Genomic DNA, 13,243 nt, shown 5'->3' on the forward strand with positions numbered 1-13,243 from the left:
GGACAGACCAGACGGCCTGGGTTTGAATTCCAGCTCTACCACTGAACCAGCTGTGTGACCTTGGGCAAGGGTCTTTATAAAATTGGGAATAATATTTATTTCATAGGATTGGTGAGGACCGAGTAGTTAATATTTATAAGGTGCCTAGAATAGTGCTGAACACAGAGGACCAGATTAAAGTTTGCTAAATAAATAAGAATATCCTAAACTCAGAAATTAGGACTTTAGCTCATACCCAGATCATATACTCCATTTTTGTAATAATTTGTAATATTTCCTTTACCCAGAAATGAAATTCATATATGATATAACATTCCTAATCATCTCATCTTTAAAATTTGCTATACTGCCCAAGTTTTGGGATAAAAAAAGATTTTTTTTTAAAAAGTAGTTCATAGTAAAATACTGTGTTTCGATGTGTAAATGCTCAGGACAGCTACGCCAGGAGGCACAGTCACAGTGAACACCGCCTCTGAACGCACGCTGACGGCCACTCTATCAGGGACTTGTCACCTCGAGCAGCACCGCCATCCCCACGGGGTTCCTGACGTCCCGAGCAACTCTTGCTACAACTCTGAACAAAACAAAGAAAAATCCTCTCCTGACTGACCTGGCATATATTAAAACCATGCAAAATAAAAGTCTTGTGATTATAGTAAAATGAAAGTAGGTTCTAGGCTCAGAGACATATTTTTTGCCCATAGGAATGTCATTCGAAAGTCACACAGGACACGAGGCAGAGTTTTGTTGCCTGGAGTTGTCCCAGATACGATTTTACATCTTTAATGGCTTTATTCCATTGAATATATATATACCCCTCCCCAAATCAACATGGCACCCAAAGACCTGCTGGCGATTGGCGGCCTGATTGATAACTGCTGTCTCGGGCTATGGGGTGGGCAGCCATGGGCAATGCCTCGTTTGCCATTTAGGAAAATCCCCTGGCTGTGGCTAAGCCTGGAGGCAGGCAGTGTCATATGCAGGCCAATTATAAGACCCTGAGAAAGAGATCACTGGGGGCCCAAATAGGGAATGGCCGTGCAGACAGAGCTGAGAGCAGGGGTGTTAAGGACAGAGGGGTTCAGGTATAGTAGCAGTTTGACTGGCAGGCTTCTGTGCCACTGGTTTCCCAGCCAGCCCACCCTGCATTCTCTCCCAGTCTCTCGTCTGACTCGCTTCCCTCCACTTGAAAAATCTCTCCTGCTGCAGCCACTGGCCTCCTCTTATCTCTGGCATGACTGTCTGTTGTCTTTAATAAAGAGCAGCGTCTCCTCCCTCACTGCCCATCTCTCCTCACCTGCCACCCTCTGGCTGCTGCTCACACCACTGCACAGAACCGCTCTCCAGACTTACCGGCAACCACCTCGGCAGCATGGCTGTGGCGTCTCAAACTTGACTGCATCAGAATCAATTGGAAGGCTCATGAGACTTCGGGTTGCTGAGCCTCGCCCGCAGTTCTTCTGACTTAGTAGGGACTCGCAAATTCCCAGGAGGTGCTGATCTGCAGATCCATGGAGTGTACCCTGAGGGCCACAGGTGGTCAGGATCAAGTACAAGCTCCAGGCCCCTTGCATCGTGGCCGAAGCTTACCTTTCTAACCTCATCCGCTACACGTGAGCATTGGCTCCTCCCCGAATGCATTGCCCAGGGAAGTTGTCGTCTTTCCCCCACCCCGTCCCCTCTCTCTGGCATGCCCTTTCACTCTCCTTTGCTTGTTTCTCAGGGCCTAGCTCAGAGGCCACACATCTTTTGAAATGTTCTCTCTTCTATCAGAATCAGAATTGCCGCTCCGTTTAAAAAGGAACCACATTTATTCAATTATTCATTTATTAATTTAACAGTGATTGGGTCATAGTCCCTGCCCTGCATGTGCTTAGGATTTTGTAGGAAAGAGACTCTGAAATTACCTTCATTGTAAGGCAGCAGTAACAGAGCTATAGTGGAGTGTAAGGGAATCCTTTACTGAAGAAATACATGAGTTTTGAGTGAGAACGGCACACACAGAGTGGAGTCCGAAGGGAGGGCAGGCTGGCTGAGGAAGGCGCTGCTTGTCTCTGCTGCGAAGTTCTTCCCTCTTCCTGACATCGCCCACCTTGAAACCGCCCTGTCCTGGCTTGTAACAAACACAATGGCCTCTCCTACAATACCAAACACAGATCTTCCAAGTAATAATCAGAAGCTTGGGAAGGAAAGTCTTCAGCTGCAGAAAGAAAGGGTCATTCCCTCAAGCAGGGCCCGGCCCCTGGGGGCTGCCACGAAGGCGGCCACTGGTGTGAGCTGGAGTCGCCGTGGTCCCTCTTCCTGCCTCTTGCCAGATTCCTTCTTCCTCCTGCCAACTCACTGTTGGGGGTTAACCAGTCTTTTCTTTCAAAGCCCATTCACTCACCCAGCCAAGTCCAGGGCTTCTCAGGCTTGAAGCTCCCTGTGAATCACGTGGGGATCTTGTTGAAGTGCAGATTCTGACTTCCTGGGTCTGGGGTAGGGCCTGAGAGTCTGCATTTCTAACAAGCTCCCAGTTCCTGCTGGTGCTGCTGGCCCAAGTCCAGCACTTTGAGCAGGAAGAGTGCCACTTATGCTTGATGGCTCCCAATCCAAATGTTGAGCTTTGAACTTGGGACAAGGGACAGAAACCAAAAAGGAATGAGAATAGCTAAAAATTGACTGGGTGTTTGTTATATACCAGGTTCTGTGCTAAACTCTTTTTATAGACAATTGCTTTTACTCCGCACAGGACTCCTCATGGGGATAGATACATATTGTTCTTATTTTGCAGATGAAAACACCTGTGGTCTGTAAGGAAGCAGGGCTCTCCTAGCTGCGTGGAAGAAGGTGGTGCACGCAGGCTGCACACCGCTCAGGGCAGGGCTTTGGCAGGACGTGGGAGGGCTCCCTAATTATATGTGGAGATTCCAGTCTCCCCTGTGCCTCAGGAAAAGTCCTACCTGCCCTGGAGATGTGGGAGGAAATCCAGAGCATAGAATAGGAGCTGACCCCTTGTCCACCTGGCAGACGGGCACCAAATTTTAAAAATGCCTCTCTTTCAAGCTTCTCAACACTTCACAATATTTTGACATGGGAAGGCAAAAAAAAAAAAAAAAAAAAAATGGGAATGCTTTGAAACATTTCTCTTCCTTGGATTCTGGTTCCCAGACCATGTGACTAAATTGAAGTTTAGTCATAGGATTCCAGTTTAACATATACAGTTACTATAGCAATTGAGGTTTCCTTAGTAACAGTTGCAAAAATAATCCAGCCCCAATTAATAATACATTTTAAAGCTCTTTCTACTCTAGGCTGAACAACCCAGTTTTTTTGGCCAAGAACCAGATAATTCAGGTGGTGTCATTTGCACTGATATAGATATCATTTGCATGCGGTGAATTGGGTTGGAAAGGAATGAAAAGGGAGCCGGTTGTTTCAAGTATTACAGGAATCCAATCTGAAAGTCGACCGGCAAGCTAATGCAAATCTAGTTTCCAGAGCTTGGGAGCTTGGTGGTAAACCTTGCCCCGGATTCCCAGTGTGCCCTAGAGGACTTTCTGCGTTTGAAGAGGGGAGAAGGCGAAAGATTGGACTTGAGAACAAAAAAGATGAATCCGGGAGGGTGGGGCCGTGGCACACAGGATTTCTCTCTGAGTGGTGCCTGGTGTGTGCTTGATGGTGTGGGAAGGTCTGTGGGTATGTGAATTCAACAAGTCTTCCTGGAGAGAATGTCTGATTTACCACTGGGTGATGTGTCCTCAGCGTCGCTCAGTTATGGCATTGGGAATTGGACTCTGCTACACATTAGCTTGCTAAATCCTTCCACCCATTCAGAACATTTGTCTGTGTGTTACAGGGGGACCAAGTGGCAGTCTGTGGCTTTCACAAGTTTTCATCCCATGATGCATGGGACTCAACCCTTGATGCTGCCAAACCAAGCTGAAGCAAGCTGGCAGGCCAGGGTCATGACCAGTGGGCTGGGTCCTGGGTCTGGATGCAGTTCCTGGGGTTGAGCTGGCCTTAAGAAACAAGAGTCTGACCAGCAGAGTGCTGGAGCCTGGCCAGGCATCCCTGCCCTGCCCCTCCCTCCGGACAATCTCAGTTGGAGGAGGCCCAGGTTGCTGTCCCTGGGTGGAATCTGCACCTTGCCTCTGCTTCCTTTCTCAGCTGACAAGTGGTTTGGTCCCGTGGCCAAAAAACTAAGTGTGAAGAGAGTGGTGGAGGTGGAACAATGCTTGCACTATTAGTTTCCTAAGAGGAACTTAGAACGGCTTCTTTTTTCATATTTAGTAGTGGGAGAGGGTGGGTGGGGGAATGGAGAACCAAGGATATTGATGATGGAGTGGGTGAGATCTCAGATCACCTTCCTAGGATGGGTTTCATTAGACTTTGGCTTCCTGCCACTGGCAAGGTGAACACGTCTCAGTACTTAGCTGCAAGAGAGGCGTTCCACAGTCTGCCCTCTTGTCTGTTTTTGGAGCGGGACATTGAGGGGAAGGGAGGACTACAGTTGGCTTTGCCTTGCCTCGTGGTTTTCCATCTTTTTGGCCTTCTCTCCTACTCCCCCAGAGGAAGGCCCCCTGCAGCATCCTCTGATTACCTGTTGTGTTTTTCCAATGCGCTCTCATTCGCTCACCCACTCATTCACCTATTTCAGCAAATGCTGATCCGAATGCTTTCCTGGCGCAGGTGCTGTGCTAGGCCCTGGGGGTGCAGCGATGAGAACATCCGCTAGGCAGTCCGCCCCATCAGGGCTGGGACTCTGGCTTGCTCTTCAGGACATCCCCAGCACTTAGCATCTTGTGGGAAACCGAGTGAGCACTCTGTAAATACTGGCTGATTGAGTGGAAAGAGCTTGATCTCTGCCCTGCGGGAGCTCACCATCTAGGATGGGAGAGAGATGTGAGGACAAACAGCCCAGAGATACATAGAGAGTGCTAGGGAAGCGTACCGAGCCCAGGGGGACGGGAATGAGGGCAAGTGCAGAGAAGGGTCCGGGTGGGAGGCGGCAGAATGGGACGGGCAGAGAGGACAGCAAGGGCAAAGGTCAGAGGTCAGGGGAACCTGCACCAGGGTGTGTGCTTGTGGAGGGTGCTTGAGGATGAGTCGTGGGAAATGAGTCAGGACACGTGAGTGAGGGCCAGATCCTGGAGGAACTTTGTACTGTGAAAAGGAAATGTTTCTCTCTAGCCCACAGGTAGTTCAGAGCTGTTAAACTTTTCAAGCAGAGACCTGATATAGCCAGATTTGTATTTCAGCTGGATCACCCTGGGAGGCCTGTGATGGTGGGGAGTGCCGCCGGTGGATAGGGGAGGGATGGTGAAGGCCTAAGCCAGAAGCGTGGCAAGGAGGAGGCAGAGAAGGATGTTCAGGGACAGCCTGGGCTCCATGCGGCCTTCTTCTGAAGGCACTGAAGCCAGTCCATGTTAGATCTGGAGGAAACCCAGCTCAGAGCCTGAAGGTGGATGGGCCACATTTCTGGGAGTGTGTGGCAATTCCTCTGCCCCCCTTTCCTTTGCAGTGACAAAGCTGCAGGTGAGCAAATCGAAGAGAACCCTCACCCTGGTGGAAAACAGGCCCATCCAGTTGAACTGCTCAGTGAAGTCTCAGACCAGCCAGAACTCCCACTTTGCAGTGCTCTGGTACGTCCACAAGCCCTCAGATGCTGATGGCAAACTCATCCTGAAGACCACCCACAACTCCGCCTTCGAGTATGGCACGTACGCCGAGGAGGAGGGCCTGAGAGCCAGGCTTCAGTTTGAGAGGCATGTGTCGGGGGGCCTGTTTAGCCTCACCGTCCAGAGAGCTGAGGTCAGTGACAGCGGCAGCTACTACTGCCACGTGGAGGAGTGGCTGCTGAGCCCCAACTACGCCTGGTACAAGCTGGCAGAGGAGGTTTCTGGGCGCACAGAAGTCACTGTTAAGCAGCCAGGTAAGGACGCAGGGTACGGCTGTCCTGGGCTAGCAGGTTTGGTGCAGAGACTGCTTGGGCGTGGATGGAGCTCTGTGGGGCTGGTGTGGAGAGACTCTTTGCAAGGTACATGCTGGGTGTGGGTGCAGGTACGCAGACCGTCACTCTAGCACGCTGCAGCTCCACCCATTTTACCTGCAGTGGGTCCCGATGCTGATGGCAGACTCATGGAAGCATCCTTGACTCTGCTTCTACAGACACCATCTTCACCAAGGAGCAGCCTGAGAGGGCAGCTGTGATTAGCAAATGTGGCAAAGCAGAGTTCATGGCAGCTCCTGAATCTCCTTCTGGGCTTGCAGTTTGCACCCTGGGTCTCGGACTGGCACCAGCTCCACACCCAGAGTTTTCTGGTTTTATGCATCTGCATCCGCCTTCTTCTTTAGCTCCCAGCGCAGCCCAGACAAGCCCTTCCTATCTCCAAACTGAATTAGTCCTTCTTTGGCCCCTCTTCGACCCCGGGATGTGGCCCTTCTTCTTCTCCCTGACGGGAGGCACTCAACCTCTGCCAGAATGCTTCCAGGGAGGGAGAGCTACTCACTCTGCAGGCCTCAGTTCCACTTTTGGGTAGCTCTGATTGTTGAAAAGATCACCTTCCTGTAATTTTCCCTTTTTAGATCTGCCCCTAGAACAACAAAAGATAAGTCTGGGTCATTTCCTTTCAAATACATGAAGTGTATGCCCCTTTCAATCTCCCCTTCTCTGTTAAAGATCTCTAGTTCTTTCAACTTCTACTCACGTAATGTAGCCTTCATGGCCTCTCCATCCCTCATTCTCCGTCCCTGTAATTTGTGGTTGCTGCTGCCTTTCTTCCTGGTGGGCCATGGGGATGCTGTGTTGCCACCCAGAGTCTCATCTTGAGGCCTTTGCTTGTGCCATCCTCATTGCCTGGAATGTGTTTCTCCTGCTGCTTCTCCACTGTCTTCACCCTATTTCTTAGACTTCATTCAGCACCACCTTTAGGAAGCCTACCCTGATTTCTCCCATACCAGTACGGGTCCATTATAAAACACACAGTCTAATAATGGTTTGCATTTCTTCTATACTACACTGTAAGCACTTTGGGCTGTGTCTTACATCTTCAGCCACCGGCATGGTACTCTTAGTAAATATTGGTTGAATAGGGAATAAATGATTGCTTTCCCTGAACACCTCAAGGCCTTGGTACTTACTGTTCTCTCAGCCTGGAACATGTTGGCCATAGATATTTATCTTGCTCTTCCTTAAAGGGGGATTCCTAGCTCATTTTAACGTAAACGTAGCCCCTTAACACTCTAGCTTTCCTTTCCCCGGCCTTTCCACAATACATATCACCACCTGACATTCTGTTAATTTACTTATTCATATATAAGTAAGTATGAAGTATTTATTTATATTTATACTTAAAATAGACTTATCAGTCACTATGTATTCTTTTTATATTAGAATGCATATATATATACACATTTGTTTTCTGTCTCTTCTACTAGAGTTGAAGCCTCCTGAGTAAGCATAGGAACTTGGTTTTCTTCACCATTGCTTCACTCCTAAGGAGGCCTGTTCAGTAAGCCGGTGGAACCTAGTACCGAACTCCAGCTGTGGCCTGGCCCCTGCTGAATGCAGTGGGTCTGTTCTCCTCCTTTGCCTGAGGATATTATATTTCCAGGGATTCTCACTGGCCTCACGGTGGCATTTTCTGCTAACCTCTGCTGGTGCATGAAACAGGAAGCTCTGGTCTGAAGTGATTCCCTTTGGCATTTTCGGTGACCTGACTTCAGGCCAGTCCCTGGGGTTTTTGAAAATTGAAGGTTGTCATTAGGCCCACCAGTGTTCTTTTGGTTCCTGTTTTTCATCTATTTTCAGTTCTAATGATTTTCTCTACTGAAAAAACACGGTCAGCCCCGTCCCTCTGCATTTGTGCTCTAGTCATCACCACTTTTTCCTTTCCTCATTTGTACTGAAACCAAGAGATTCTTGGAGGAGCCTAGACTTATTGAAGGGATTTCCCTTTCTGAGACTACAGTCAAGCTAAGTGGGACAGTGCAGAAGGATTGGAAGGGTCCCTGTCCACACAGTTAGTGAAGTCTCTGTTACAGTGAACTTTAAAACTGTAAACCTGAAACTCACAGGACACTGAGTAAAACAGCTTTCCCTGTTTCAGTTGACAGTTTTGATTTGTATCGTTTTCTTTTGGAAAATACATACACACCAAAAAAATAAAAAAATTAAATAAAAAACCCAAGAAACAAAACAAAGAAAGTAACCTTTCAACCCTGAGACAACCAGAGTTAATATCTTCTTATATATATTTGAATGGGGAGGGAGAAAGGGATTTGGTTATATAAAATTGGTTCTTTTGTATTTCCTAACTTTAATTACAAAAGTAATCATGAACGTTGTAAAACATTCAGGCAGTATTGAAGTGTGTGGAAAGTAATGAGTGAAAGTGCCCAGCCTCCCCGCCTCTGATGTCACTTAGAAGTCCCATTCCTGAGGTGCTACAGTGCATTCATAGTGTCATAGCTTTTAGATACCTCTGGTCCAGATAGAGTCATTTGGGCTCTTGTGAGATTATAGGCATGCCATCAAAGTGTGCTGTCATTAATGACACTTTTCCACTGGAGGAGACTCTGCCTGGCTGAGTTTTCAAAGCACTCGGTTCCATCAGTATCAATCTTTTCTTTTTTCTTTTTTGTTTTTTTTTGAGACAGTGTCTCACTGTGTTACCCAGGCTAGAGTGCAGTGGCATGGCATGATCTTGGCTCACTGCAACCTTCACCCCCCCTCCCCACCGAGTAGCTGGGATTACAGGCGCACACCACCTCACCCGGGTAATTTTTGTATTTTTTAATGGAGACAGGGTTTCACTGTGCTGGCCAGGCTGGTCTCAAACTCCTGGCCTCAAGTGATTCACCCACCTTGGCCTCCCAAAGTGCTGAGATGACAGGTGTGAGCCACCACGCCCAGCAGTCTTTTCTGTACTGATGTCATATCAGTTCTATTCCCACCCTGAGAGGGAACTTGTGTAGGTTTTTGTAAGGAAATTGAGAATTGCAATTCTGAGGGCTAACAGATGAACAGATTAAACTGGGCTTCCCCCTGCAGTTCCTGTGTGGTTGGCAGCCCAGCGTTTTCTAGCCATCATATGGTCAGTTTTAAAAGTTTATTCTTTTCAGGGTTTCTCACCATCCCCTTCCCTGACTGTTCCCAGCCACCCGCCTCAGCCAGCCACATGCTTTGGGGTCTTTTGTCATTTGGATGTGCAGTCTCTACAGCTTCTGCTCGTCCTCCTGTGAGCCTCAGAACCTATGAGGGCTGTGACTTCAGGGACAGCTGTTATTGTAACACTGAACTCCTCGACACCCAGGCATTCCAACATGTGAACGAGGAACTCAGAATGTTTAGGGAGCCACATCTGAGAAATGTTTCTCCTAATGGAGCCTGTCTGCCGTCCTTCTGTATTTGGAAAGCACCCTTTCACCCACCCTGGGAAAGATGCGTATGGATTGCTTGTTGTCCTCTTGTCACTGACTTCTGTTTCCTCACTGTTCCAGACAGCCGCCTGAGGCTCCGCCAAGCCCAGGGCAACCTGTCGGTTCTGGAGACCCGGCAGGTGCAGCTGGAGTGCGTCGTCCTCAATCGCACCAGCATGGCCTCCCAGCTCATGGTGGAATGGTTTGTATGGAAGCCTAACCACCCCGAGCAGGAGACTGTGGCCCGTCTGAGCCGTGAGGCCACCTTCCACTATGGAGAGCAGGCGGCCAAGAACAACCTGAAGGGGCGGCTGCATTTGGAGAGTCCTTCCCCCGGCGTGTACCAGCTCTTCATCCAGAACGTGGCTGTGCAGGACAGTGGGACCTACAGCTGCCGCGTGGAGGAGTGGCTGCCTAGCCCCAGTGGGGTGTGGTACAAGCGGGCAGAGGACACCGCTGGGCAGACAGCCCTGAGGGTCGTGCGACCAGGTGAGGGTGCATGTCCCCAAGCTTCCACTACCTCTGATGTTTCCCCTTTAAGCATAATATTTTTTGCACTGGATAGAATCAGTATATTATTTAAGTATAATATTTTATGCACTGGATAAAATTATTAACAGATTATTTGCAGTTAAATATATGAATGTCTATATTTGTATGCATTTATATTCAAAATTGCCTGAATTTTTTTCTAGTGAATGGAAAATTGCACATCTGGCTTTGGCCTAAGGTGATTTGATTTCTTAATTAGAATAAAATCTGGTCATTCATTATTCCAGGCGCACAGATCTTTTTCCAGATTTGAACAAATGGTGGATATGACAGAAATCTTGAAACAATAACCATATTGTTAAAAAAAATTCAGCTTGTGGATTTTCAGTGGAAAATAATCAGTTTACAAGCTTTAAATAGAAAACAGTGAATTGTGTATAGCCTTCACTCTCTCACTTCCCAATAATTTTTTTTTTTTATTTTTATTTCTTGAGATGGAGTCTCACTCTGTCGCCCAGGCTGGAGTGCAGTGGCATGATCTCGGCTCACTGCAACCTTCACCTCCCGGGTTCAAGTGATTCTCCTGCCTCAGCCTCCAGAGTATCTGGGACTACAAGCAGGTGCCACCACACCCGGCTGATTTTTGTATTTTTAGTAGAGATGGGCTTTCACTATGTTGCCAAGCTGGCCTCAAACTCCTGACCTCGTGATTCGCCCGCCTCGGCTTCCCAAAGTTCTGGGATTACAGGCATGAGCCACCTGGCCCAGCCCCAATAATTTTACTAGTATTAATAACTATTCTGTGTGGCCTTTTGTTTTTCTTGTCTTTATTGCTGTTTCTAAATAGCTAAATGCATATAATTACTAGGCATAATTGTTGCACATTTAAACACATAATTAAAGCTAAGATGTGCAGGATTCCTGTATCCTTTGTAACATCATAGCATCATCCATTCATATTAGAGTGAAAAGTCGATCATTCCTGTAAGGACCTGGAGCAGAAGTGAATTCATGACCCCATCAGTATCTTGTTTGTTTTCTGAGCATCATGACACTATTGGAAGTTTTCCTAATGTCTTTATGTCTGAGTAGAGCAGCTCATTTCGCTGGTGGGATGTTGGATCTCCAGGGTGGCGCCAGGTCCCTTAGATCATGGAACACACTTCCGGGAGGTGCTGCAGCCTTGGTTACAGGAAATGGACAGTATCTCATTCACCTGTGTCTTGCCTAAGCTGCAGGGAAATCACCTACCTCCACTTTGAGCTAACTCCTATTTTTCCATGAGCTTTTATTTATTTATATATATTTTTTGCTTTTTACCTTGCCTAGAAATGGCTGCATGTCTTTTCCCGAAGGTGAAATTGTGGAGAATGGCAGCTGAATGCCCCACTTCCTCAACTCCCACCCATTCTGCAGGTCACCACACTGAGGCCCCCAGATGGAATGGGAGGAGACATATGTTTATTGAGTACAGCTACGTCCCAGCCATAGTTAGGAGACTTACGTTGAGGCTTCACAGTAACCCTGAGTGGTAGGTTTTACTCATGAGGAACCAAAGCCTGGAGTGAATCACCACACAGCTAGCAGGTACAGGCCGAGTGACCACCGGGCTTCCCTCCTGCCACTCTTTGTGCTTCCAACAGGTACCTGAACTGTTGACCCTGTGTCTGTCTCCTGTTCAACCCTGTGAGCAAGCCTGCATCAGCCTGCCTTCCATCCGTTTGTCCATCTGTCCCTGATTACACAGGTTGATTGTACTAATTACAAAACATTGGAAAACAGAAAAGTATAATTTTGAAAGTTAGCCATAATCTCACGGCCTACCTACTATTAATAATTTGGTGTATATTTTTTGGTCTTTACCTCATGTCTTCATATTTCCTCTCTCTCTAAACAAAGTCAGGATCTTACTATTTTATGCGATCTTTTTTTCCCACTCAGCTTTCTTTTATGAGCATTTTCCATGTCTCTGAAAGCATTTCGTAGTCACTATTTTTAGTGGTTTCATAACATTCATTGTGCAGATGTACTTAAAAGATTTTTTTTCAGAGGGATACATTAAACTTATGGAAGACTTGGAATAACATAGTTCTAAAAGTATTGTTAGGAAAATAATCACCTTTGGCTGCTAAGGGTTGACCATTCACTATATTCTGAAATACATGGAATGAAGGGCTCCCACCCTCACTAAGATTGCAGATGGGTCGATTAGTAGTTGTGTTGGGCTCACACAACTGGGGAAGAGAGAAAGCCACAGTCATCACACAGGCCAGGAATCGGTGGTCACTGAGAGCCAGGGGAGCCATTGGCATCACGCAGACAGCGGGGGCAGAGGTCAGCATCTTTCCATGGCTTCTACTTGGAAGAGAGTATTAACTTCTGAACAGGGAAGAAGGTTGGCATATTCTAGAAGGGGGCAGATGCAGGGAACCAGATTGGTAGAGAAACATGTTAAGGGGAGAAGATTGTGGGGGGGTAGAAATTAATTTCTTTCAGGAAACTTGTATTGAGTCATTTATGCAGATAAGGCATGAAGGGGCCAAGAAAAATGTTAGGCGGTTAGAAGAGAAGAAAGCAAAGGGAGAGTGGGGAGGGAGGAGCTAAATGCCTGATGATCTCTGGCCATCTTGTCCCTGGCCGAGATGAGTTCCATTGCACATCGCCCAGGACCACCTCCCTTGACACCGTAGCCAGTCACCAGGAGCCTGGGGATACCTGGGGATGTCAGACTCTGGAGGAGAAAAACACTGGAGAGCTCCCCATTGTACCCCAGTGGCCTTGGGAGTTACAACTGAGGAATCCAGTGAGTTCGAGTTGCCTGTGAACTGATTGAATAGCCCCCACACAGCTACCTTCTGCTCTTAAGCGTGTTCTTGTCCCTGACAGAGCTGGGCCTGCCACCTGTAACTGGTTACTGAGCCTCCTTTTGCCAACAGTGCATACTGAGATTCCAGATGGGTGTGTGTGGGAGGTGCAGAGGGGCTTGGTAGAGCCCCCACAAGAACAGTGGGAAGCCCAGCTTTGTGTTCACCTGTGAGTGACGCTAAGCGAATTCAGTGAAAGTCCAGGGCAATACTTGGAAAGTGCTCCTGTTTGGTCGTCCTCCAAGTAGGATCTGATTTGGTAGCTCTACTTTGGTTTACATTACATAAACAGGGCCAAAGGGAGGCCTTTTAGCAGTTAGGGAGTGAATTATTTGTTTAGAACATACCACAGTGAGCCCAAAAAAAAAAAAAGCAAAACAGATACGAGTCTGTCTGTTGGCATCTGTGAGCTGTGACTCTCCTGCTTGGGGTCCCCTCTGTGGTTAACTCTGTGTCTCCTGCCTAAGTGGGGAGGACACTTTGTG

At 47.7% G+C, this 13,243-nt stretch overlaps 1 protein-coding gene across 4 annotated transcripts in view; it reads left to right on the forward strand.

Moving 5' to 3' along the window:
* Nucleotides 1-13,243, forward strand: part of IGSF3 (immunoglobulin superfamily member 3) — a 95,433-nt gene that overhangs the window by 75,098 nt on the left and 7,092 nt on the right. For all 4 annotated transcript variants that reach the window (XM_017524188.2, XM_017524190.2, XM_017524189.2 and 1 more), the window contains 2 exons: nt 5,504-5,914; nt 9,484-9,891. In XM_017524188.2, the coding sequence (XP_017379677.1) occupies nt 5,504-5,914; nt 9,484-9,891 (819 nt within the window). The remainder of the gene's footprint in view (nt 1-5,503; nt 5,915-9,483; nt 9,892-13,243) is intronic.

Source organism: Cebus imitator, unplaced genomic scaffold (assembly GCF_001604975.1).
Source record: "Cebus imitator isolate Cc_AM_T3 unplaced genomic scaffold, Cebus_imitator-1.0 Scaffold32, whole genome shotgun sequence".
Taxonomy (NCBI): domain Eukaryota; kingdom Metazoa; phylum Chordata; class Mammalia; order Primates; family Cebidae; genus Cebus; species Cebus imitator.